The sequence below is a fragment of the Phascolarctos cinereus genome, unplaced genomic scaffold (genome assembly GCF_003287225.1).
Source record: "Phascolarctos cinereus isolate Bilbo 61053 unplaced genomic scaffold, phaCin_HiC Scaffold_5;HRSCAF=322, whole genome shotgun sequence".
In the NCBI taxonomy this organism is placed as follows: domain Eukaryota; kingdom Metazoa; phylum Chordata; class Mammalia; order Diprotodontia; family Phascolarctidae; genus Phascolarctos; species Phascolarctos cinereus.
The window spans coordinates 286,944,372-286,970,510 of record NW_027555958.1 but is presented as its reverse complement, the minus strand read 5'-3'; the positions used below and the strand labels follow the sequence as shown (position 1 = coordinate 286,970,510).

The window sequence follows — 26,139 nt, the reverse complement described above, 5'->3', positions numbered from 1 at the left end:
TATGATTGTTTTAAAAAGTGGAGCTCAAGGCCGAAATTATACCAGGACACCTGAAAATCATCTTTCCTAACTGAATACCAAAATGTCCTTTTATTTGTAAAAGAAAGCTTTTTTTTTTTTTTAGAAAAACATTTCACCACCATACAAAGTCCTGCAGTTTCTCTCGCCACTTTCATGAGCCTTCTAAGGTTCCCTCTTTCACAATTGCCCGTGCAAGGTTTCGTGCAAGAGCAAGTCTCAGCATTTCCACTTTGGTCGTCTCGATGTCATCCTCCTAGAAGCACAGTTTGTTAGGCACAGTCCCTGCCTCACCCACTGTGCAGACCTCCCACCTTAACTGGAACCCAAGTACCTGGGGTCTCTGGCCCTCAAGACCTCTAGGTTCTGGTCTTCCTATCGTCAAGTCCTCTAGGCACTGCATCAGCTCATAGGTTTGCTCAGCAGAAAAGATGACCTAAGGAAGAGGGGAGGAAGACTGGGCATAAAGCTCTAGGAAAGGCCTGGCCTATAATTCTCAGAAGTAAACAGACAGGTATGCTCAGCAGAATATCAGACGTAGGTAGAAGCTGATAGCTCCTAAATTCACATCCCCTCAACCCCCACCCTTGGAGCTCTGTTAATAATTCAAAGGCAGCATCTCAGCTGCTAAAGATACCCTCACCAGTCAGATCAGTTTAAAAAATAATAAACACCTAGTCTACAGCTAGTGAGTGTTACGGTTAAGTCCTGGAGGAAGGCAGAGATTTTAAAAATGGAGTTCTTGCCTTTAGGAAGCTTATAAGCTGACATTACAATTACTGGATTGGGTGGTATTGATTCTTAAGTACCAAAATTCACAGAGGGGAAAGACCATTGTGGGCTGACACCTGTTTCTGTTCTAGTAGAGGAAGGGCATCAGTCAGTAGTGTCATCCAGAAGGATCGAGGGGCAATTTGGGAAGTCATCAGCGACAGTAGCAGCGAGGCAGCATCCGCAAAGCGCTTTTCCCCATAGAGCCGGTGAAATTCTCGGTATTTTCCTGTCAATCCAAGAGAGAGAAAGTCAGATTGATGACAAATCCCAATAGGATTCAGGACATCTACAGGTGCTACAAAAGAACATCCTGTTCATGTAGCAGGAAAAAAGATTGAAGTCCATCTCCCTGTCTTGCCCCCAGCCTGAAATGGCCACTACATGGAGCAAGGAAATAGCCCAAGATCCTAACACATTTTATTACAGTGGAAGATGTCCCTGGTCTTCCAAGCCCAGGCAGATACTGACGGAGACATGACCTGCACTCTCTTCTGGGCATGATGAGCAATCCCTGAGAGATACCTAGGAAAGTCAGACGGTCACTAAGCATCATAGCCGGGCCCAGGTTGTCGATGAGATCCAAGTCTGAGAAACTGCCCCGTTCACAGTAATCCTTCAAGAACCTACAGAAAAATACCGTGGGTGAAGTTGAGGGTAGCAGGTCCTCTCCCATCCCATTAAACCCTAAGCAAAGTTAGTAGCACCTCCCTCCAGCCAACTGTTCATAAGAATGAGGAAGAAAACCCCACCCAGACACACCTGTCAGAGACAAGGGTGGCAAAAGCTGCATCTTTGGCTCGGATGCTCCAGGACAAGGCAGAGCCCAGGCGATTGTTGCAGACAGCTTTCATGGCAAGGATCTTACAGATGCTTCGAACTTTCCAAAAGGAAGAAGATAAATGGCAGATTCTAGATATCCCTCTCCACACCTACCAGAGCACTTCCTTTCCCACTCCTGCATGACCTATCCCCCACTATACATGTTCATTCCAGCTAAGTACAGAAACTTCAAAGACAAGACTGGAAATCATGAAATGTCACAGTCATTTCATTGCTCTGCCCACAAGTACCCAATATCGCAGTATCCCCTACAGAACTGTCCTTAGGAGGTGGCTGCCAAATGTTGCATTTTAAGGAGCAACAGAAGGACCCTTCAGGCCCCAAAATGTCTCCCTCTGGAACGCTGCCTGAAATCCCATATAACAGATTTCATTACTTTGGGTCTTAAGGACTATTTAATCTTGACTCTTCTTTCAATAAAGGAAAAAATAGTATCTTAAGCTTTTATCATTCAACATCTAAGTTTAAGATTAAATCCTTTAGAGGGAGAAAAAAGGGGCTTGAAAGACACAGGAAGGAGGCAATCTTTACAATTTTATTTGGAGATAGAGCTGGAAGGAACGGTAGAATCAAATAGTCCACTTCATTTTACAGATGAGGAAAAGTTAGGTGACTTGCCCAAGGTCACAGGGGTAGTAAATAGCAAAGGCAGAATTTTAACCCAAAATATAGCACACTGCTTTCCCAAGGAAACTGAGGTCTACAACAGTTAAAGAACCAGGCCAGGATCACACAGCTAGTGTCAGAAATGGAAATGGACCCTAGGTCTTCAAGACTCCAATGCCAGCACTCTATCCATTAAGTCACGCTACAGAGGCTACATCTGGGGCTGCCAGATAAAAATTCCCACAAAAATAAGGACTATTTAAACAGAGGTGGAATGTTTTCTAGTAAGCCTGCTCTCTGATTGATTCTAGCTTGCGAGAATGTCATCAAGTAGATTACTAATTCTTCTGCACTCCCCATATTTTTTCATTATCTAGCTGATACAGACCGACAGTGAAGAGACCTCCTCCAACCTAATCCCCACCCTGATGTTTGGCGTATAATGGGTGTGACAGGTACAGTGGCTCACTGACTTAATCAAAGTTTATTACATAAACGCAGTCAAGAAGAGGGCCCACCTTACCTTGTTCAGTCATCTGCCTCCTCTCACAGATCCGAAGTACTTTGAGGGCCTTCTGCTCTGTGTTTAGGGGAATCCGCTCAATATGGAGCTCCAGGTAAACCCTGCCCAGCTCTGGACAATGGTCAAAGTAATCCACACCTAGCTGCCACAGGCTGAAAACAAAATCCCCAAAGGAAGAAAGGTATCGGGCAAACCAGGGTGGGGCCAACTGCTATTCTGGGCACACTAGGCACTAGCAACTGAGATAAATGTTTTTCACAGCCCTGGTTTTTAGTAGGTAGCTGGCTGCATGGTAGTTCAAGCCACCCTTCTCCAAATAAGCCGTCCCAAGCATTCCTACCTATGATGAGCAAATAGTCCTGATGCGTATTCGAGCAGAAGGAATTCTCGCATATTGGAACCAAAACTGAAACAAAACTCGCCATGAGATTATTAGCAACCAAAGCCTTTCTCCCGTCTAGGTTCTAACCCTCAGTCAGACTCTGCTTCCAACCCGGCTTATTCAATTCAGCCCTTCTCTCAGGAGCATCATATAACTGTTGCCCACTCCCTGCCACCACCCTCTGCCATACTTACTAGAGGTTGTGAGAATGGAGAAGTTTGCAGTGATCAAGTAAGTCTGTCAAGTGAGCAACAAACCACCAGTTGCTCAGGGCAATGCTGTAGAGGCAGATTTCAATGCAAAAAGGAGGACAAGGTGGGTAGTTTAGAAGAGATCTGAAAACAATCTCAACATGGGTAGCTTTTTCTTATGAGGCATTTCCTACTCTCTTGGACATTAACGTGAACAGCTAGGGACCTACGGTGGCCCCATTTATTTCTGCCCTTTAGGAAGACCACTCCTTTTTCAAGGAAAAGTTATCATTACCTGCAGCTAGACAGAGGGGCACAACTTATTTAGGAGGGAGAGACACTAGCAAGAGGTGAGCGGTAGACAGAGAAGACCAGAGAGATTCCTACCTGCACTCCTTGATGACTTGATGAATGTCAAATTCAAAGGCTGCCATCAAAATGTTGTCCAGGGGTTCTGGACTACTATCACCTCCCAGAAAGAGATCTAGGCTGGACTGTGGGAAGGTCACAATAGGAACTCAATTATAAGAGTGAATAAAGGTTCTTAGGGAAAGCCAAAATGAAGATACAAAGTTGGGAACCTCAGGGAAAGGTGATGGGATCTACCTTGGAAATCTATTCCTTTTCTGAAAAGAACTGCTGGGAAAACTGGATTTAATCAGAAATCAGGATTAGGCCAACATTTACCGTATGACCTGAATCTAAAAGGTTACTCACTGAAAAAAAAAAATTAGAAGAGAACAAGATCAGGTACCTTTCTCAACTATGGCTAGGGAAATGAGTCTCAATAAAACAAGAAATAGAGAAAATTTTATAAAGACAAAATGGTAAATTTTCATTATATAAAACTTAAAAGCTTTTGTTCTAATAAAATCAACAAAGAAGGAACATCACCAATAAGACTAATACCCAAAATATGCAGGGACCTGCCATAACACCAAGAGCCATTCCTCAATATACAAGTGATCAAAGGATATGAACACACTTCAAAAGAAGTTCTGCAACCCAAAGACCACCAAAAAAATGCTCTAAATCACTAATAGTAAGAGGAACATAAAATAGTTCTGAGGTTTCACCTCACTCCCTACAAACTGGCAGAGATGAAAATTAATTCATGTTGAAAGGGCTGTGAGAAGATAGGCATGATAATGCACTGTTTTGTTGTGGGTTTTTGAGGCAATTAGGATTAAGTGATTTGCCCAGTATCACACAGCTAATAAGTGTCTGAGGCTGAATTTGAACTCAGATCCTCCTAACTCCAAGGCTGGTGCTCTATCCACTGCACTACCCAGCTACCCCAATAATGTACTGTTGATAAAGCTGTGAAGTGGTCTAACCTTCTGGATTTCAAGCAGAATTATACAGGGAAATTGACTAAATAGCCTATACCAAGGAATCCTTTCCCTGGGCATATACCCCAGTGAAGACAACAGAAATAGAGGTCCAATGGATAACAAAATATCCCTAAACAATACTCTATGATAGGAAAAAAAAACCCCATGGTTTGTGAATCTAATGGGTTATCATTTGTTGTGCAGTAAGAAATGATAAATGTGAAAAATTCAGAGAAATAAAAAAGGATATGTATGAACTGATACTAGAACAAAATGAGCAGAATCAAGGGAATTATACAGTTACTACAACACTAAAAGAAAAGATCACTTAAATGAAGCTGAATTCTTGAGTAACAGAAAAATGAATGTCCTGGGGAAGACATAATGAGGCATACTTCCTTTTCACAGTAGAGACTGGGTGTCTATTAGAATAAGATACTATAGAGAATGTTAAGACAAGGCTTCTGTATCATATGCTTTTGTTTTTCTTTGTTACAAGGGATGTGATAACTGTGACTTAAAGAAAAAGAGCAACAATAAAACATTCTTTAAAAGATAAAACTCTGATTTTTCCAGAGCACAGGGGCCTCCACCCATAACTTACTCCCTTGAGATGGTGACCTCAGACTTACCTGGGCATAGAAGTGCAGTTCAATGGGCTTCACTGTGGGGTGAGAGTAGAGGAGCCGAGTCACCAGAAAATGATACCAGTTACTGAGTAGTTCCTTCTGCCCCAGTAAAGCATTGTCGTCTCCCAGCATGATCTAAGGGAAGGGGCTTCTGTCAGCTCAGGGAGTGGGGAGCTCAGCAGTCCATTCCCCCTTAGGACAGGTTCTCGCCCCACAGGCGTATCTCCCTTGGGATGGCTCCTCCTCCTCTGAAAGGTCAGGGACTTGACTTTTACTGCTGGGCAGCCCAAAGAGGCAGAGCAGGGGTTCTTAACCAGAGGACCGTGAACTTGTTTTTAAAGATATTTAGATGTTTTTCAGTATAACTTTCCCTCTACTGTCTCATATATTTATTTTATGCTTTCAGAAATGTTATTTTCAGGATGTATCCATAGATTTCCCCAAACCTCTAAAGAAGATGAAGAATCCCTGGGCCACAAGTCCACTGACAGTCTGCCCAGCCCCCCTGCCCACAGACCTTGCAGAGGGACTCCAAGTGGGGGTTAGAAGCAAAGGTACCATCCTGAAGATGTCGCTCACATTCCTCATGCCAGTGCTGCCATTTCAGCTCCAGTTCTGTCAATGTCTGGGTGTTGCCAGGCTGCAGAGGGGAGAAGGCTCATTATGAAAAGTCCCCTTCCTCCCTCCTCTGGATCAACAATGACATTAGTAGGCATATATCCAAAATAGGTCAAAAAAAAGATAAAGATCTTTTATGTACAAAAATATTTACAGCAGCACTTTTTGTAGTAGTAAAGAACTGGAAAAAAAAATATGGCCATAGACTGGGAAATGGTGAAACAAACTGTGGTCATGCACATAGTAGAATATCATTGTTGAAAGAAACAACAAATATGAAGAATTCAGAAGAATTTCAGGTGAATCAATTACACAATGACCACATGTAAAGGAAAACAACCCTGAAAAGCTTCAGGACTCTGATCACAGCAGAGACCAGTGAGGACTTCATTGATCTCCTTCCATTTCTCAGTAGATTACAGTGAAGAATGAGCCAATGTAGTGATTTGTTTTACTTAACTATGTGTTAGTGGGTAGATGACAGGGAAGGAGCATCACTGGGAAATGAAAACAATGTGAAAAAGAGCATTAACAAAACTTCCTAGAAAATACTTTTCCCACAGCCCCATTTGTTCCTTGATGTGGACATGTTGCACAGTAATAAGGCTATTCCTACATACGCTGAGAATAGGCATGGTCCTCATCAGATCCCCCAGGACTCTGCACATGCTGGCTGAAGCAGGGTTAGCATCAGCTTCTTTGGACAGCATTTGCCGTGCCTCATCCAGGCGGCCCTGCAGCACGAAGAGAGTTGCCTGCAAGAGACCCAAACCCATCTATCCACAGGAAGCCAGGAGGGCCAGAGTCCTCACCACCGGTTCCCAGTTGAGGATGCTGTCTCCCTAAATAAGTTTTTTAGCTTCAAGAATCCAAAGGATCTACTTCTCCAGTCCAACCAGGACTTTTCTCTACCTTAGAGGAATCTCTCTGCACCAACAAAGCATCAGGAACCACCCCTAGGTCTTGTGGGCAGATACTAACTCCTTTGCCCAATTCCAGTTTTTAAGATAGAATCGATTCTTAATTATCTTTCAGTAACCAAAGAAAGCAGATAAAAGCTCACCTATTGTCCTGAATGGGTTTCTTCCCTGACAAGACTTCTCTGAATCAAGAGAGGCTGAGGAATAGCCAGAGGAAGCTAATTAAGACCATAAGCTCATAGGATTCCTTAGAGATCATGTCTTGTCCAATTCTCTCCACTTGTACATGAGAAAACCAAGGCCCACAGAGCTTAAGTGGTTTGCCCAATGTCATAAAGCTATTAAGTAACAGAGCTGGGATTTAGACCCAGATCCTCTAATTCCAGATCCAGTACCACACCTTAGCAGAAGTCTTCATGATTCCCCTGGTGGCCACCAGAAAAGGCCTGCATTATTCCCAATGGTCAGAGAACACTTCCCTGCCACCACCTAATTAGGACTTAGGCAGCAGGACTTAATAGGATTTGGAACTAGTCTTAGAGGTAGGGAACTTCTTTGTAACAACATTCTAATTTTAACTATAAATTCCTTTCAGCTGATCTTCACTGACTATACATCAAAAATGTGCTCTCTCCAAAGACAGTATGGGATAGTGAACAGAATACGGGATTTAGGTTCCCTTTATGCCTCTAATATTTCCAAGTTATGTGATCATGGGAAAATCACAACCTCTCAAAGCCTCAGTTTCCTTATCTGTAAAATGAATGAAAAAGTATGGTATTCAAAGGTATTAAGTACTTAAGTAAGGTATTAAGTATGTGCCCAGTCCCTGCTCTTAAGGAGCTCACACTCTTAACTGGAGAACACAAAACATAAAAAAGTACCCAAGGGTGAAGCAGCTGACAAATGACAAGGCTCAGATGATAGTGTCAGGGGGTCTGAAGAGCACAGAGACAAGGCATATGATAAGGCCTGCAGAACCTCAGAACAGAAATGGTAAAGCAGACAAAAGGCCTGGTGGGTCTTCCGTCTCAATTGTAAGAACTGTTGCTGACTCTCATCTCATCCGAGTGATACGAGCTGTCAAGTAGCCTGGAGGGGGTCCCTGGTAGCTGAGAGCCAGGGAAGGGACAGAGAAAAAAGGAAGGCAAGGGGGAAGGATCTTCCCTACTACAGCCAGTCAGAGAGGTTTTGGCTGGCCTGAAGCCAAGGTAGGGGTCAAAGGGAAGATAAGGGCAAAAGATGCCTCCAGTGGTGGTGGTCTCCCTGCTGCCCACTGGCCCTGATAGGTCCCAAGAAGGGGAGGGCTGTGAAGGGAAGAAAAGGGTAGATGGACTCCTTGTGATGGCTGGTTTTCCCATTGACTGGATGAATTCTGGGCAGCTCTAGGTCAGAGGAGCGGTTTGATGGGAGGGCAGGGGGAAGGGTGTTGCCTATGGCGGGTTTTTCTGTACTATTCTGTCTTTCCCAACCCAGGGATTCTAGGAGGGCAATGGGAGGGGGAAAAGGAAAATGATAACATTCAAACTACCTCTCAGAGTTGCTGTGAGGAAATCCTTTTACAACCTTAAAGTGCTATCTAAATATTATTTATTGTTATTTTTTCTGGGACAGGAGAGAAAGGATGAAAAATATTTCTACACTCAATGATTTCAACTGGTCATACTAACTACCTACAGGACATGGCATTTGGTTTGCAGACCCACTCAAGAGCACTTGGTACCAATGTTTAAAAGAGAAGCCCAACTTGTATTCAGTTCTCACCAAATTCCAGAAGTTCTCATGTTTGTTTGGATTTTCACTACCAAGAACATCTGCTGACAAACCATCCATCTCACACACGTGCAGTCGGACCCAGTCAAGGAGGTGAAGGAGTAGAGGGCCAGCTGAGAGCAAAGACTAGAGTCACATATTAATCCTAGAGTTTCCTCTGTAGTAACTTTCATTTTCTCACATTAGAGATGCATAAGCTAAGGCACAGAGGCTGGTTATGGGGGATTTTCCATTAATATTAATGGCATACACTTGGTTATTATAAGTAGTTCTCTAAAAGTGTACTGGGCAAAAGGCAGAACTGAAACCAGCATGTATATATCCATAGCCTCTATTTCCTGACTCTTAGCTATCAAATTAATCCCCATGACCATTAATATATAGATGTTGGCCACTATAAATGAAATACCAATTAGTCCTTTGCAGCTTCATAGTTACCCTCACCCTAAGCCCCACAATTTAGCACCCTTAATTTATCACAACAAGCAACAATGATTCCAAGGTTCAAATTCCCAGAATTAATCTCCCTTCTTTCCACTTAATTATATAAAAATCTCCAAAATTCTCTGTACTTCAACCTGAATTCAATTCAACATACATTTATTAAGTGCTTACTATGTGCAGAGCATGATACTAGGAATGAGGAATGCATGATGAAAATTTACAATAGTCCCCTACCCACCAGCCTACACTTGAATAAGAGGGATACAACATGGACACAAATATATACATAAGCTAGAATATTATGAGGGCAATGGAAAAAATTCTGTAAGAAATATGAGCAGAAAGGACATACTTTCAACAGGGTAAAGAAGAGAATCTACCTAACAACTTAATCTCCTGGAATGTCTTAACTGTGCCATTACTATTTTTTCCATTCAGTGTTATGCAGAATGTCACACACCTTTGGATATTTAAGTGCTTCTGATGGTGAGGCTGATGAAAGTCACCAACAAAATCAACAACGTATGCTATGTGAAAGATACTGCGCAAGGCACTAGGGACAAAAAAAGGCAAAAGTGAAAGTCCCTGACTTCAAGCACCTTACATTCAACTAAAGAAAAGGATGAAAGATGAGAAGAGTAATTTAAGCACGAAATCCTACAAAATAGATAGAAACAACGAAAAGGTGAAGGCAGGGAAAAAGGAATGACCTTTAAATACCTTTAAGATTATATAAACATCAAATTATTCTCACCTGGGGCTACTTCAATAAAGAGGATTTCACAAAGGTTCCAAATCAACTCCACTGCAGAAAGAATAGAAACCTAAGGGAAAAATCAAGAACAGACCTGAATCCAGAAAAATCACTCTGTGATAATAAAGGAGCAGAGCAGGAATTGAACTACAAAGAGGTGAGAAGACTGACTGATGTCACAGCTCATGAATGAGAAAATAAATGGTTTGCTGAGTTTGGTATAGTGTGTAGGATGAAAAATAACAAGATCACTATTAAGAGAAAATAAACTGCAAATTAATCTTTTTGCTCAGGTAGGGTAAACTAGAATCTTTCTAATAATTAGAGGAAGGGTAAAGTAGAACACTTCTATTTCAGTCCCTAGCTTCAGACTAAGATATTTTATTAAAATAATAGATCTAAAAATGGGTGAAAATGCTAACACCACACTAACTATATGGCTAGCAACCTAAGAACCCAACTCTCTATCCTAGGTAACAGCTATATCCATCTGGCAAATTTAGGATTAATATTTCCATAGACAGATTAAGAATCAGTCAACAATATTTCTTGAGTACCTATTATATGCAAAGTCTTTTTCTGAGACAGGGAAGCAAGCATAAGACAATCTCTGCTCTCAAGGACCTTACAATCAAGTTAGGAAGAATGGCCAGTCAACAACTATGACCATTTAAGAACTCAAGAGTACAAAATAGATGTGGTAAGAGTTAGTAATATGGGATCATTTTTTCAAATGACTATAGATAGCTTTGATTTCTTTGTCTGAAAACTGCCTGTTCATATCCTTTTACCATTTTTCAAGGGAATGACTTGTATTCCTATAAATTTGGCTCAGTTCTTTATAAATTTGAGAAATGAGGCCTTTATCAGAGAGACTTGTTATAAAAATTTTTCCCTCAGTTTTCTGCTTTCCTTCTAATTTTGGTTGCATTGGTTTTGTTTGTGTAAAACCTTTTTAATTTTATATGATCAAAATTATCTATTTTATATTTTGTAATGTTCTCTATATCTTGTTTGGTCCTAAATTCTTACCTTATCCATAGATCTGACAGGTAAACTAATCCATGCTCTCCTAATTTGCTCATGTACACCCTTTATATGTAAATCATACACCCATTCTGACCTTATCCTAATATATGGTACAAGATGTAGGTCTGTACCTAGTTTCTGTCATATTGTTTTCCAGTTTTCCCAGCAGCTTTTGTCAAATAATGAGTTTTTGTCCCAAAAGCCTGGATCTCTGGGTTTATCAAACACGAGATTATTGTAATGTATGGTGTACCCAATCTATTCCACTGATTCACCACTCTATTTCTTAGCCAGTACCAGACTGTTTTGATAATTATTGCTTTATAATACAGTTTGAGATCTGATATGGTTAGATCACTTTCCTTTACATTTTTTTCACTGATAACCTTGAAATCCTTGACCTTTTGTTTTTCTAGATAAGTACCACCTCAAACCTATCAGATTGGCCGGTATGGCAAAAAAGGAAAATGATAAATGTTGGAGGGGATGTGGGAAAACTGGGGCACTAACGCACTGTTGGTGGAGTTGTGAATTGACCCAATCGTTCTGGAAAGCAATTTGGAACTATGACCAAAGAACTAAAAAACTGCATACCCAGCAATGCCACTGCTAGGTCTGTATCCCAAAGAGATTGTTTTAAAAAAGGGGAGGGAGAGCTATTTGTACAAAAATATTTATAGCAGCTCTCTTTATGGTGACTAAGAATTGGAAATTGAAGCGATGCCCATCAAATAGAGAATGGCTGAACAAGCTGTTGTTTATGATTGTGATGGAATATTACTGTGCTATAAGAAATGACAAGCAGGATGGTTTCAGAAAAACCTGGAAAGACTTGTATGAACTGATACAAAGTGAAATGAGCAGAACCAGGTGAACACTGTACACAGTAACAGCAATACTGTAAGATAAAGAGCTATGAATGACTTAGGTATTCTCAGCAATACAGTGGTTCAAAACAGTCCCAAAGGTCTCATGATGAAACATGCTATCCACCTCCAGAGAAAGAAGTGCCATTGTCTGAATACAGACTAAAGCATACTATTTTTCTTTCTTCCTTTCTTTCTTGTACAAAATGACTAATATGGAAATGTTTTACATGATTACACATGTATAACCTATATCAGACTGCTTGCCATTTAAGGGAAGGGAAGGATAGAATTTGGAGCTCAAAACTTAAAAAAAAGTGTAAAAAATTGTTTTAACATGTAATTGTATAAAAATTATTATTAAAAAAAGTTAGTGGTATAGATATAATAGATGCAACTGTACCTGACTACTATACTGACGACCACAGACTGGATCTTGAGCAGCAACTGACAAAACAAACAAAAAGATTTTTAATGAGCAACAATTTTACTGTTTTCCCTAGAAACTTGTTACAGGACTTCTCTCTGACCTTGCTATTACCAGAATCTATAATTTCTTCTTTCGATTATTTTTTATTTGTTTTTACACAATTATCTCAGAAGAATGAAAATTTCAGGTAACCCAAAGGGCAAGGAAAGATGAAGCTAGCCTAATAATACTACTTACTAGGTCTGCATCCCGAAGAGATCAAAGAAGAAAAGGACCAATATGTACAAAAATATTTATTGCAGCTCTTTTTTTGTAGTGGTAAAGAATTGGAAACTGAGGGCATACCCATTAAATTGGGAAATGGATGGACCAAGTATGGTATATCAATGTGATAGAATACTTTGTATTATAAAAAATGATGAAGGGAATGGTTTCAGAGAAACCTGAATTGTTTTATATGAACTGTTGGAGACTTAGGTGAGTAGAACCAGAAGACTAATTTATACAATAATAACAACTTTGAAAGACTTAAGATCAACACAATGACTAAGCATCAACTCTAGCTATTCAAAACTCCTGAAAGAGAACTGACAGACTCAGAGCGCAGACTGGGACTTTTATTTGTTACAGGGTTTTGCTTTGTTTTGTTTTGTGTTTTTTTGCTTTCCATTTAAATGAGGAAGAGGGAAGATGGGAGAAAGAAAAGGCTAGTTTTTGTAAAACTAAATTTGATTAAAAAAACATAACAGGGGGAGAGGAGATTAAGTAAGTTCTATCATAGTACAAATAATGACTAGCATGCAAGAAGTGACATAAAAGACATCACCAAGAAAAAGTATGCCTGAATGAGGAGGTAGTAGACTGGTCCAATACTGCCAAAGATAAGAATATAAAAAATGGGGAGTTAGGTGGTGCAATGGATATAGTACCAGTCTTACAGTCAATAGGACCTGAGTTCAAATCTAGTCTCAGACACTTGCTAGCTGTATGACCCAGGGCAAGTCACTCAACCCCAACTGCCTCAAAAAAAGAGACAGAGAGAAACCCAATGTTCCTGTGAGTAGAGAAGGGGTCAAGTGCCAAGATATCATGGAGGGAGAAATGTCAAGACCTGGAAAGTGACTATTGATATGTGGAATGAGGGAAAATGAGGAATTGAGGATCACATTGAAGTTGCAAACTTGTAGACTCTAAGAATAATGGTACTTCTAACGGAAATAGAGAAGTCAGGGTTTGAAGAAAAAGATACTGGGTTGTTTCAGATGTTAAGTTTGAGATGTCTCTGGTATATTCAGTTTCAAATGTCGAATAGGCAACTGGTGATATGGGACTGAAGCTAAGGGAAAACACTGGGACTGAATTTAGAGACCTAAGAGCTGATAGCTAACTTCATAGGAATTGAAGAGGTCATTGAGAGTGTTTAGGGACAGAAAAAGGCCTAGACAAAGACTTGAGAAATACCCACTTTCAGCAGGCATGATATAGATGATGAACCAGCAAAGGAGATTAAGGAGAGCTCAAACAGGTAGGAGAAGAACCAAAAGGAAGTAGTGAGCAAAGAGGAAAGCACATCCAGTAGAAGGAGGTTGTCAGTGGTATCAAATGCAGCAGAGAGGTCAAGGAAGATGAAGACTGAGGAATAAACCATCAGATTTGGCAATTAAGAGATTGTTCACAACTAGAAAGAGAAGTTTCAGTCGAATGAAGCCAAATACAAAGGGTCATAGTGAAAGGAAGTGGAGGCAATTCAGCTATTTCTTTAAGTTTTGCTGAGAAATGAAAGAAAGATAACTCGAGTGGATAGAAGGTTCTAGTGAAGCTTTTTAAGGATAGGGAAGACCTGGGTACATCTGAAGGCAATAGGGAAGGAACCAGTGGGTAAGGAGAGTTTAATATTAGAGAGAAAGAAAGGATGATTAAGGGGGCAAGTTGCTGGAAAAGGATGGTAAATGGAATCAAGGGCACATATAGTAGAAAGGTTGGCCTCATTATCAGAGGCTTGAGGAAAAAAGAGAAATGCTATAACAAAAGCAATCTTCCATACTGGTCTAAAAATATGATTTCAAATTCCATCACAAAATAACTTACTTGCTACTTGATGCATTTCTTCCATACAGGCCCTTATAACTGACCGATAGTTTTTACTCACTCGAACCAATCTGTAAAGAATAAAAAGGCCTTTTTAAAAAAAAGCATTCAGGGGCAGCTAGGTGGCATAGAGGATAGAGCACCGGCCCTGAAGTCAGGAGGACCTGAGTTCAAATCAGCCTCAGACCAAACACTTGACACTTACTAGCTGTGTGACCCTGGGCAAGTCACTTAACCCCAACTGCCTAAATAAATAAATAAAAAAGCACTGGAAATTGAGAGGCTACCCATCAATTGGGGCATGGCTGAACAAGCTGAAGTGTATGATTGTAATGGAATACTATTATGCTATAAAAAATGATAAGCAGAATGCTTTCCAACAAATCTGGGAAGATTTACATGAACTGATACAGAGTGAAGTGAGCAGAACAAGCGGAACATTGTACACAGTAACAGCAATATCATACAATGATCAACTGTGAATGCCTTAGCTATTCTCAGCAATGATCCAAGACAATTCCAAAGGATTCATGATAAAAAAGAAAAAGCTACCCATCTCCAGAGACAGAACTGATGGAGTCTGAATGCAGATCAAAGCACACATTTTTCACTTTCTTTACTTTTTTTTGGTGAAGTGATTGGGGTTAAGTGACTTGCCCAGAGTCACACAGCTAGTGAGTGTTATGTGTCTGAGGCTGGATTTGAATTCAGGTCTTCCTGACTCCAGGGCCAGTGCTCTATCCACTGCACCACCTAGCTGCTCCTCTTTATTATTTTTTTTGGTGGTTTTTTTGGTGTCTATTTTCTTTCACAAAATGACTAATATGGAAACATTTTGCATGATTACACATTCATAACCTTTATGAAATTGCTTACCGTCTCACCAAGGGATGAGGAAAGGGAGAAAAGGAAAAAATTTAGAACTCAAAATTTTGAAAAACAAAAGTAAAAACTGTTTTCACATACAATTGGGAAAAATTTTTTAAAAAAATAACATTGAGCAAGGATTGGTGTAAAGTGTGTATGAAGAAAGCAGAGCCCAAAGAATAAATGCAGTTATAACAACATAAATGAAAAAAAAATTCAAAAAGTTAAAAGTTAGATCAAATAAAATGAACAATGTTGTTACCAAATTTCTGTTACTAAATCTAAATAGTAAACTACAAAACATAAAGTGACACACATTATCAGTTTCAATTACTCTATCAGACAATCTTGCTTAATTAATTGTTTTTTAAAAAATATATTCTTGTGGCAGCTAGGTGGCTAGTGGATAGAGCATCAGCCCTGGAGTCAGGAGGACCTGAGTTCAAATCCGGCCTCAGACACAGAACACTCACTAACTCTGGGCAAGTCATTTAATCCCAACTGCCTCACCAAATAGAGAGACAGAGAGAGAGAGATTCTGTAAAGGACTTGTTTGGGTGTTGGTTAGGAAGTGTCTGACAGGTCAAAACAAAATTTTTTTTAATGACATGGATGTTAAAAAAACAAAATCCAATTCCTTGTTATTTCCTTCTCCTTGTACCCCACTCTTCCTCCCAAACCCCAAAAAAGAATCCGGAAAATTTGATTCAAAGTCCACCGGATGAGTCATATACATGAAACAACAGCAGCACACTTAATAGGATATGGGTTTTGAGTTATTTTCCAGTTATGGTGATGGCTTCCACTGATTCATCTTGTTGAGACCCTGAAACCAACGGTGAATATTTATAAGAAAGGCTGGCCAGGGAACATCTCTAGACATTTTTCTATGTAAAGGTGCCTAAAAGGCTTAATAGGGGGATCACTCTCATTACTGGCACCATGTGGTAACTAACTACACGACACAAAGACATAGCCAAAAAACACACTTTAAAGAACTGGATCTCTTTTGAGACTAAATTTTCATTCTCCTAATACAACACTAACTAATCAACTCTTAGAAAAAGATGGCCTGGAGTAATGCACAAGTAATTCAGAGGCAGCCTACTAAGGTAATCTCTTTTGTAGATAATTTACATTTCTCAAAGTCCAGGAAAAATTGTGCCTGTGAGGCCTTACAATCCATTACAACAAGTTCAACTTGCAAAATCAGCTGGGAGTTATTTCATTTGGCTTATCACAGAGTCAACCTGGCAAAATGGAAAGAGAACTTGATTTAGTGTGAGATGGCCTAACTTTCAGTCCCAACTCTGATTACACTGTGCAATTTCAGAACAATCACTTAACCTGAGTCTAGGTTTTCTCATAGACAAAATGGGTATTATATAGGCACTAGCTACTTCAAGGGATATTGTGAAGAAAGAATTAGATAAATGTGAGTTGCTACTTCCTTCAACAAGCTACTTACTGAGCTTTCCTGGATTTTCCTCCTGATTCTTCCTCAATCCTCTGGAGCCCCACAAAGATGCTGTGAGACTCGTTGAAAAGTTTCCGTAGGATCCGAGAGTAAACATCTATATCCTTCCGGACTATATAGATGAAAGGGCAGCCCAGCACCTTCTCTTCTTTCTCTGAAATGGAACAAAATAAAAACACTCTCTTCTAAAACCTAAATAATCCAGCTAAATATCTAATTATAAGGACGGATATTGAACCTGTGAGTTGATTTGTATAGGAAACATCTGTGAAAAGAAATTCCCTCAGCTTCGACAAGGACCTTGACAAAAGAAGGGCCACCTCATTATCAGAGATTGGGGGAAAGAAGGAGAGATGTTTGGTTTTTTTTTTAATTCTAATATAATTTTATTATCTAAAAATTTAAGCTTAACCTATAGAAGTAAAAACATTTATACTTTTGCTTTTTTACAGACACCATATAAATTTAAGTTCAGACTTCCTGATGAACCCTGATTTCCACTGGGATAGAGAAAACTTGGAGGCACTTTAGGATAAAACTTGTCAGTTCCTTAGCATTACTCGTAGAGTTAAGATAGGTCTTCTGTTCTTTCCAGAAAAAAAAAATAGAAGCAACCTTTTTGTCCATAACTATTTATAACAGTATGAAAGGGAAATCCATTTGGCATGGTTATTGTTATTTCTTAGAGGCAATATGATATAGTGGATAGAGAGATAGTCTCAGAATCACAAATACTTATATTCTAGTCTCATTTCTGACACATTGGCTGTGTGACCCTGGACAAGTCAGTTGACCTTGTTTGTCTCAAGCAACTTTTTAAGACTATAAATTACAGGAGTTACCAGTTTGCATTGGTAGAGGAAATCTTCTCACTATAAGTTCCTGACACCAACAAAATCACAGGTTCAGTCTAAAAAAATTTTTTTTCTGACTTCTGCCTAATCATTCCTACCCTATATAATATTAACTTTGATTTATGTGCACTAAGAAGATGGTACAGTGATATGACTGATTCCATTCTTGTCCATAATAGGTGCCTTCCCTTTTTCTTCTCTCACTCTCTTCTAAATCTCTTACATTCCAGCTTCCAACTTTATCATAAGGAGAGATGTTTTAACAAAAGCCAATGCATGTCTACATCTCTATAACTTATAGTCTAACAGAGCTGTATGGGACACTGAAGTTCAATGGTTTGCCCAGGGTCACATAGCCAATACGCATCAGAGGAATAACTTGAACCCCGCCTGGTCCTCCTGGCTTTAAGGACAGTTTTGTATTCACTATGCCACCCCACCTCTATTTAACTATTACAATTTTACTAATTTGCTGCTGGTCTCACTAAAGAAACCCCCAACAGTAGCTAAAAGAGTACAGTCACTTATCAACCACCTACCTATAAATTATTCATGGTAAACTTATAATCTATCACTACTGCACAGCACACCAAAGTATGTTGCCTTTCTCAACTTTCAATGTGCTACCTCTCTTAATCCTCAATAATGTATATGATATATGGTTATGGTATATAATTAAAGGCTTTAAATTTAATATCAGTTTGTACAAAACAGTTAACAAAAGTAAATCTGTTGCCAAAATAATATAATGTACTCTAAATAGATAATATTTGTAATACTTGTAACAGCATCCCCCCCATAGAGATGACAGAAAAGTTGACTATTTAGTGTCTCATCAGCAAACGCAACCAATGTTTCATGATGATCTCTAAAATAGAAGCCATAAGTCTACATAACTTTCTTATACAAGAACAATTTCTAGAATGGGCTGTACAGTGGTTTGCATGAAATAGAATTTCAATGAGTATAACAGAAAACAAAAAGAACCATGTGGCACAGGCTCTTGTGTTTCCACCTAGTACATAATACACTAAAGTGCTGGCAAATTTTCCTGTGAAATATATAAAAGTTCCATCTGGACATATTTTCTATAAGGTTCTCTTAAGCAGATCCCTAATGTGGTGGCTGAAGACCTGCTTTGCAAGATATTTCCTATACCCAAATTTCCTGGGGAAATAACATTATTATATAATAATATATTATTTTATTAACATAATAATATATTATTACATAATAACATTATATCCTAGGAATATAACAAAAGGAATAAATATTTTAAACTAGGAAATTAAGAATAAAAAATTAATTTAATTAATTAAAAATTAAGAAAAAAGCTGTCAAGAATTAGCTAAATTGAAAAACAGACAATTTACTCAAAATCTCACAAACAAGTCTTTTATTAGACCTAATATGCTTCTTGCAATAAAGGCAAGAAGCTCTATGTACTTTAATAAAGTTTCCTCAAAAATTTTTAAGAAAATCTCTCTAAATAGTAGCAAGGTTCCCTTGATGAAGGGACAGCAAGCAGTGCAGTAACATTCACAAGAGCTTTTTTAAAGTTTATTATGCTATTGCTGAAAAAAATCTTCATTGAATACACTGGACCCATCTTCAAAAGCTGGGTGGTGTTCATAAGAACAAAAATAAAAGGACGCGTTCTTCCCAATAAATACATCTCTGGCCATGCTGCCAGTAATTAGCCCTAGATATCTCACAAAAATAAAACATTATTCAATCTATTTAACACTGTGAATAGAAAATAAGAACTAGCCAAAGCATCTTGAAAGTGTCATTCTAATAAGAACAGCTGTTAAGAAGAGTGAAACACAGTTATAGTCTTAATGGGCAAAGAAAAAGGAAAAATAAAAGCTCCTGTTGAACAAGAATTAAAACAAAGAGGAGGCAGGAAACACGCCCATCCTCAGACCAGGAAAATCCATCACAATGACAGTTATTCTAAACTGGATGTTTTTCAGACTTAATGAGATTCTCAATCACGACTAAGCCTATATGACTGTGTAAGCTTCCAAAATTTAAAACAGCTAGAAATGAGTCCAAATTCCTCATGCCCCAGCTGGTCAAGATCCCTAACAATAACAGACACACCAATAAAGGCTGCCCAGGGGAATCTGCACAAAAAGAGAGCAAAAATTACCTTTTTTTTTGAACAAAGTTTCACACACCAGCATCTCTCCAGGTCCCCAGTCAAAACACATTTGCCTCTTCTTGGAATTTATCCCTGGAATCAACTAGAAAGAAGAAGACATGATACAGGCATGTCAAACTTTCCTTGATGAAAGAAATCTGAAGTTTTAAAGTTTCAAATGATTTGTTTACACAATCCTAAAATCAATAATAAGCAATCAAAAAATATTTAAGCGCCTTTATAAATATGGTACTGTACCAAGGTGGTCAGTTAGGGAGTCATAAGCCAGGTCACGGAACCAATCCCCTTGCAATAAACACAAATAAATAAAACTTTAGTTGTTTTGTTACACAGACACAGACTGTGCCCCTAAACAGAGCCCCCTGTCGCACAAATGCAAACAGTTAAGAGGAGTGTTTCAACTGCAGCACATACTGCCTCCAAGTAAACAACTCAGAATACAAACTGCCAGTCAGTAGCATCATCTTTGGATATGGACAACTGACACTGTTGGATTTTATACTAAATGAGGCAAATATGATCAACCTTTGACAACTTAAGAATCACATATATCATTAAAGGCTGCTGCCATGCTATAAAGCAGGGGTCAGCAAACTCCAGCCTGTCACCTGTTTTGGTACAGCCCATGAGCTAAGAATGGTGTTTAGATTTTAAAATACATTTTATTTAATGTATTTTGCCTTTGCTAACTAGCTGGGTGACCATGGATTACCTGGTCATTCAACTTCTCTGAGCCTTAGTGTTCTTTTTTTTTGTTTGTTATATTTATTTTATATAATGTGGCTGAACTTGGGATCTTTTTGTTTGTTTGTTTGTTTGTTTTTCTGCTAGGCAATGGGGTTAACTGACTCGCCCAGGGTCACACAGCTAGTAAGTGTCAAGTGTCTGAGGTCACATTTGAACTCAGGTCCCCTGACTCCAGGGCCAGTGCTCTATCCACTGTGCAACCAAGCTGCCTTAGTTTTTGTTAAGTGGGAATAATACTATCTATACAATACATACCTCACAAGATCATTATGAGGATCAATTGAGAACGTATTCAAAGGGCTCTGTAAATCTTTGTTTTTTTTATTTAGGCAATTGGGGTTAAGTGACTTGCCTAGGGTCACATAACTAGTAAGTGTTGAGTGTTTGGTCTGAGGCCACATTTGAACTCAGGTCCTCCTGACTTCAGGGCCAGTGCTCTATGCACTGCCCCACCTAGCTGCCCCAGGACTCTGTAAATCTTAAAACACTATATAAACATCAACTATTATCATATCTGACTAGTTTGTTACCTTGTACCCAAAATAATACTTGGATGGATCTGTAATCCCATTGACATTGCTGCAGTCGTGCACTACACAATGCCATCCTGTGTGACTCTCATCCATACCCTCCTACAATCCTCTGCAGGCCTTCCAATACACTCTAGATACCTGATATTTCCATAAAAGCATGTGGGCATTACTGATCCTCCCTCTCAATACATGCTTTCTCCCCTTTCTCTTCTGATCACATATCTCTCTAACGACCTCCTTTACGCCACTTCTCTTTATTTGCAACATGTCGCAGCCTAGCATGCATCATTCCACTGCCCTCTGGGTAACTAACAATTTCAATTCTTTGGAAACTATGCTACTCCCATTATATATGATACTTCAACAAAAAAGTTGGCAGAGGATATGAAGTCTTCAAAAGATCTGTAAACCACAAATTACCATGTGAAAACATACTCTGAATCACCAACAGCAAAAAACACAAATTAAAACAATGCTGTGGTTTTACTTCGCCCAGACTGGCAAAGATGACAAAAGATGCAAACAGTTAACGTTGAAGGTCTATGGGCAGACAGGCATACTAAAGCACTTTGGTGGCATTATAAGTTCACCACTTGTGATTTCAGTTATGGACTTATGTTGGAAAAGTGACCCGTAGGAGCAAAGAACTGCAGACAAAATGAGGACCCACTGACTGGAGAATGGCTAAAAAACTATGATATATAAATGTAATTAATTACTGTGCAGTAAAAAATGGAGTCACAAAAAAGTGGGAAGATTTGTATGAACTGATCAAAGTCAATATGCAGTCTATAGGGATTTTAATGTAGGGGTTAGTGGCTCCTATTTCTATTTGAGTTTGACAACACTGTATACAATGCCATGCAAAGTATCTCTATTGGATGCTTTGCCTAACTAGTTCTGTCAATTAATCAATAAGTATTTATTAAGCACCTACCTTGATGAGCCAGATGGTTTCTACCCTCAAGGAACTAACACATAATCAAGAGAGATAACATGTACAGATATATAAGTATACACACACATATATTTTTATATTCTACCAACACATGTGGGTGTGTATATATATATATATATACATATACACACACACACACACACACACACATATAATACAGACATAAATAACTATAATAAATAAATAAAATACAAACATACATAAATACTAAGCAATTTGGGGGGAAGGGTTAAGAAAAAGCTTTATGTAGAAAGTGTCACTTGAGAAGAGTTTTGAAAGAAAAGGGAACTCTAAGATGCAGTGGCCAACACAAAGGCTCAAAAAGGAGATGAAGTGTCATACAAGGGGGACAAGAAGAAGGCCACCTTGCTCTGGACCATAAAGTGTAAAAAGGGGAGTAATGCAAATAATAAGGTTGGAAAGGTAGGTTGAGGACACATTGTGAGGCCTTTAAAAGCAAGAAAGAGGAGGTTATATTTAATCTTAGAAACAAAGGAAACCTCTGGAGTTCACCAAGCAGGAATATGACATGGTGTAACCCGAACTTTTAGGAAAATTCCTTTTGGCAGCTGTGTAAGAAGACCAATTAAGAAGCTACGACAGGCTTGAATTACAGTGGTGGTTAAGTGAATAGAAAGATCAGGTCACATGCAAAAGACGTCATGGACACAGAAATGGCAAGATGTGTCAACTGATTGATTATATGTGTGATGAAAGAGAACAAGTACTTGAGGATGACACCAAGATTGCAAATCTGAGTGACTAGAAGGAAGATCATGCGCAACAGAAATAGAGAAGTTCAGAAGAACTGAACTTGGGTGAGGCTGAGGAGAAAGAAAATGAGTTCAGTTTTGGATAAACTGAGTTTAAGATGTCTATAGTCAACCTAGTTTGAAATATCCAACAAGATGCATGAGCAACACTCAGGAGAGACCAATGTAGGATACACAGAACTTAGGTATCATTTGTACAGACATGACAATTAAACTCACGAGAACTGCTGAGGTCACCAATCAAGAGACAAGAAGTGGGCCCAGGACATCCACAGTTAAGGGGCTAATATTGAATATGAACCAGAACAGAGTGTAATCTAGAGAGGGTGGGAAATGACTGGTACAAAGACAAAAGGCATCAATAAGACAGTTAAAAAAGATACATATTAACCCCTTTTTTTTTTTTTAGGCAACTGGGGTTAAGTGACTTGGCCAGGATCACACAGCTAGTAAGTGTCAAGCGTTTGGTTTGAGACCGCATTTGAACTCAGGTCCTCTTGACTTCAGGGCCGGTGCTCTATCTCCAGCGAGCTGCCCCAGTATTAATCTTAAGTAGCAATATTTCAGTCATTTCAAGACTGTCATGCACTCTGCAGGTATCAGCAGGTATTTATGGGGGGCATGACATTTTTAAAAAATCCTGTTTTATCTACTACTACTTATAGAAATAACAACATGCACTCCTTCCTATGTATATCCTTTTTCCTGCCTAATTGACTTCAGCAGTGATTCACAAAATCTATTAACTGGAAGGGACCTTTAAAGCCATCTAGCTCAACACATACATTCTCTTTCTTGGAGAAAAAGAATGACAAAGACATGAGGATATGAAGTATGACTAGCTTCAGCAGGAGGGTAATGCCAACAGCTCAGGAGGAAAACATGGTGAGGTCCCAGATTGGCTGGCTCACTCTAAAATATGAAAGTACCTGGAGGAAGCTTGCAGGGTGACAATATACCACTAGCTCATCTCAACCTCACTGATTACACAGTCATCAGATGTTCAGCACAGCACTAAACAGATGTGAGGCTTTGCTCTGACCTGGTCCTGGTTGCTGGGCTGAAACTGGGTTCAACCAAAGTACAAAAATAAAGTCAGAGGAGACAAGGGTTTCTCCAGCACCTTCCACCACCACTGTGAAAGTATCTCTGATTTTCTCTCTACCCACTATGCCACATTTCTATACTAAGACTAAATAAGACTACTCCAAATGACCAGGCTCAAGAGAATGGAGTTTGGTTTACCAGGTAGGAGAAGCCCCAGAGCTGGTGGCTGCGATGCAATTAACAAAAGTGTGGAGGGGGCGGCTAGGTGGCACAGTGGATAGAGCACCAGCCCTGGATTCAGGAAGACCTGAGTTCAAATCTGACCGCAGACACATAACACTTACCAGCTGTGTGACCCTGGGCAAGTCACTTATCCACACTGCCCAGCCAAAAAAAAAAAGTGTGAAGGACACCTGTGGGAGATGGTATAACTATGTTACAAAAGGCAAGCACTCCAGTTCCAAATGTTTGATTCTAGGACCCTCCCCTCCACCAATGCAATACAACCACAACTCTGTTTTAGTTTTAAATCTTTGGGTGTTGTCTGGGGGACAAAACAATTAAATGATTTCCTCAGGATCCCACAATTAAGTGTGTCAGAGGCAGAATTTTAATTCAATTCAACAAACATTTATTAATCACCTACTACAAGTATAATATTGAGAATACAAAGGCTCCCCCCCAATTTATTTATTTTTAGTTTTCAACATTCACTTCCACATGCCTTTGAGTTCCAAATTTTCTCCCCATCCCCCCTCCCCCCACCACCCCATGAATGCCTTCATTCTGATTCCCTCTTTACCCAATCTGTTCTCTCTTCTATTACCACCACCTGCCCCCTTCTCTTATCCCCTTCCCCTTCTATTTTCCTGTAGGGTAAGATAGATTTCTATACCCCTTTGCCTGCGTATCTTATTTCCTACAAAAAGAATTTCTGAGTTTCAAATTCTCTTCTCTGCCTCCACCTACCCTCATTGAGAAGGCAAGCAATTTGACATAGGCTATACATGTGCAGTCACGAAAAACACTTGCATAAGTCACATATACAAAAGCTTTTTTTTTAAAGGCAATTGGGGTTAAGTGACTTGCCCAGGGTCACACAGCTAGTAAGTGCCAAGTGTCTGAGGTCATATTCAAATTCAGATCCTCCTGATTCCAGGGCTGGTACTCTATCCACTGTGCCACCTAGCTTTTAAATGGCTTTTTTTTTTTAAAAAAAGCTGTTTACTAAACCCCGGCCTCTCACTATGCCACATTACTTTATATATTTTTTCGATTTTTTAACATTTTTATTTAAAGTTCTGAGTTCCAAATTCCATCCCTCACTCCCCTCCCCCTTTCCTGAGACGGTAAGCAATCATTTATAGGTCGTAGGTGTACAATTATGTAAAATATTTCCATGTTAGTCACTCACGCTACTATAACTGATATTAATGACTACTGCTAATAATAACCATGATGTTGACTATAGTTATCATTTAAGTAGCAATATTAATAATAATAGCTAGCAGTTATATAATACTATGGGGGAGGGGAAGAAAAAGAGAAAAAGGATTTATTTAGCACCTACTTTGTACCAAGCACTTTTACAAATATCTCATTTGATCCTCATAACAATAGCAGGTGCTATTATTACTCCCATTTTACCACTGAGGAAAGTGAGGCAGACAGAAGAAGTGACTTGCCAAAAATTTGCAAAGCGCTTTAAAATATTGTTAACACCAGAGCCTCACCCCAACCCTGAGTGGTAGGTGCTGTCGTTATCCCCATTTTACAGACTAGCTAACTGACTCTCGGAGCGCTGAAGTGACTGGAGCAGGGTGACAGAACCGGGAAGCGGCCGAGGCCGTACTTGAACCCAGGTCCCCCGACTCCACTGCCTGCACGGACGCCCCAGGAAGCGCCGGGTTCGGTTTCCCAGGTGCGATGGGCGGAGGGAGGAGGGTTGGGGAGCGGGAAGCCCGCCCAGGGCGCAGGAGGGAGGAACGCCCACGTGCGGGGGCGTAGCCAAGGCGCGCGCGGGAGACAAAGGAAATGCCGCTCCGCGACTCTCGCGACATGCCCCTGTCAGGCCGAGGCGCGCGCCCGAACTGGGCCGTAACCTCCGAAGGGGAGGGGCAGCGACCTCCGGTGGATGGCGGGAACGAACCCAGGCCACCCGTGGCTGTGTCTGACCCTGCGAGCCCCGCGGCATGGACCCTACCGTGAGCGTGGGCTCCCCGTCCAGTTCCTCCATGTTGCCGGTCCCGGTGAACGCAAGCACCAGGGGCTTGAGGGCCGCCACAAGCACCTGGACCCTGGATCTCGCGCCTATGAAGGACCCCGCTTTAGCGCCCGGCTGTCCGCGGAAGTGCCTGTCAGGCTCCTCGAGCTTTGAACGCATACGCGCGCATGCTCACCCTGGCAACCATTACGGGTAGCTTCCTTCCCAGGGCATGGAAGCTGTCTCATCGAAATCGCCGACCCCGAAGCATCACGTCGGGACTTCCCGTCAGTC

At 40.0% G+C, this 26,139-nt stretch overlaps 1 protein-coding gene across 1 annotated transcript; it reads right to left on the bottom strand.

Annotated features, from left to right (window-relative positions):
- Positions 1-57: 57 nt before the first annotated feature.
- On the bottom strand, positions 58-26,108 carry NUP85 (nucleoporin 85). Its single transcript, XM_021002438.2, has 19 exons — positions 25,846-26,108; positions 19,573-19,666; positions 16,555-16,717; positions 14,220-14,290; positions 12,105-12,148; positions 9,807-9,876; positions 8,600-8,721; positions 6,536-6,670; positions 5,815-5,937; positions 5,301-5,432; positions 3,722-3,828; positions 3,338-3,421; positions 3,102-3,167; positions 2,762-2,913; positions 1,552-1,669; positions 1,315-1,415; positions 867-1,018; positions 353-454; positions 58-274 (listed from the first exon to the last, which is right to left on the bottom strand). The coding sequence occupies exons 1-19, from the start codon at positions 26,023-26,025 to the stop codon at positions 173-175; spliced, it is 2,118 nt and encodes a 705-aa protein (XP_020858097.1). The 5' UTR covers positions 26,026-26,108; the 3' UTR covers positions 58-172.
- Between the last annotated feature and the right edge of the window lie 31 nt (positions 26,109-26,139).

Excerpts from the sequence above, each read along its gene's own strand:
- NUP85 (XM_021002438.2), bottom strand. The coding sequence starts at position 26,025 with ATGCGTTCAAAGCTCGAGGAGCCTGACAGGCACTTCCGCGGACAGCCG. Across the intron at positions 6,671-8,599 it reads ATGAGAACTTCTGGAATTTG|GCAACTCTCTTCGTGCTGCA; the intron begins GTGAGAACTGAA and ends GGTCTCTTGCAG. Across the intron at positions 3,422-3,721 it reads CAAGTCATCAAGGAGTGCAG|CATTGCCCTGAGCAACTGGT; the intron begins GTAGGAATCTCT and ends CTGCCTCTACAG.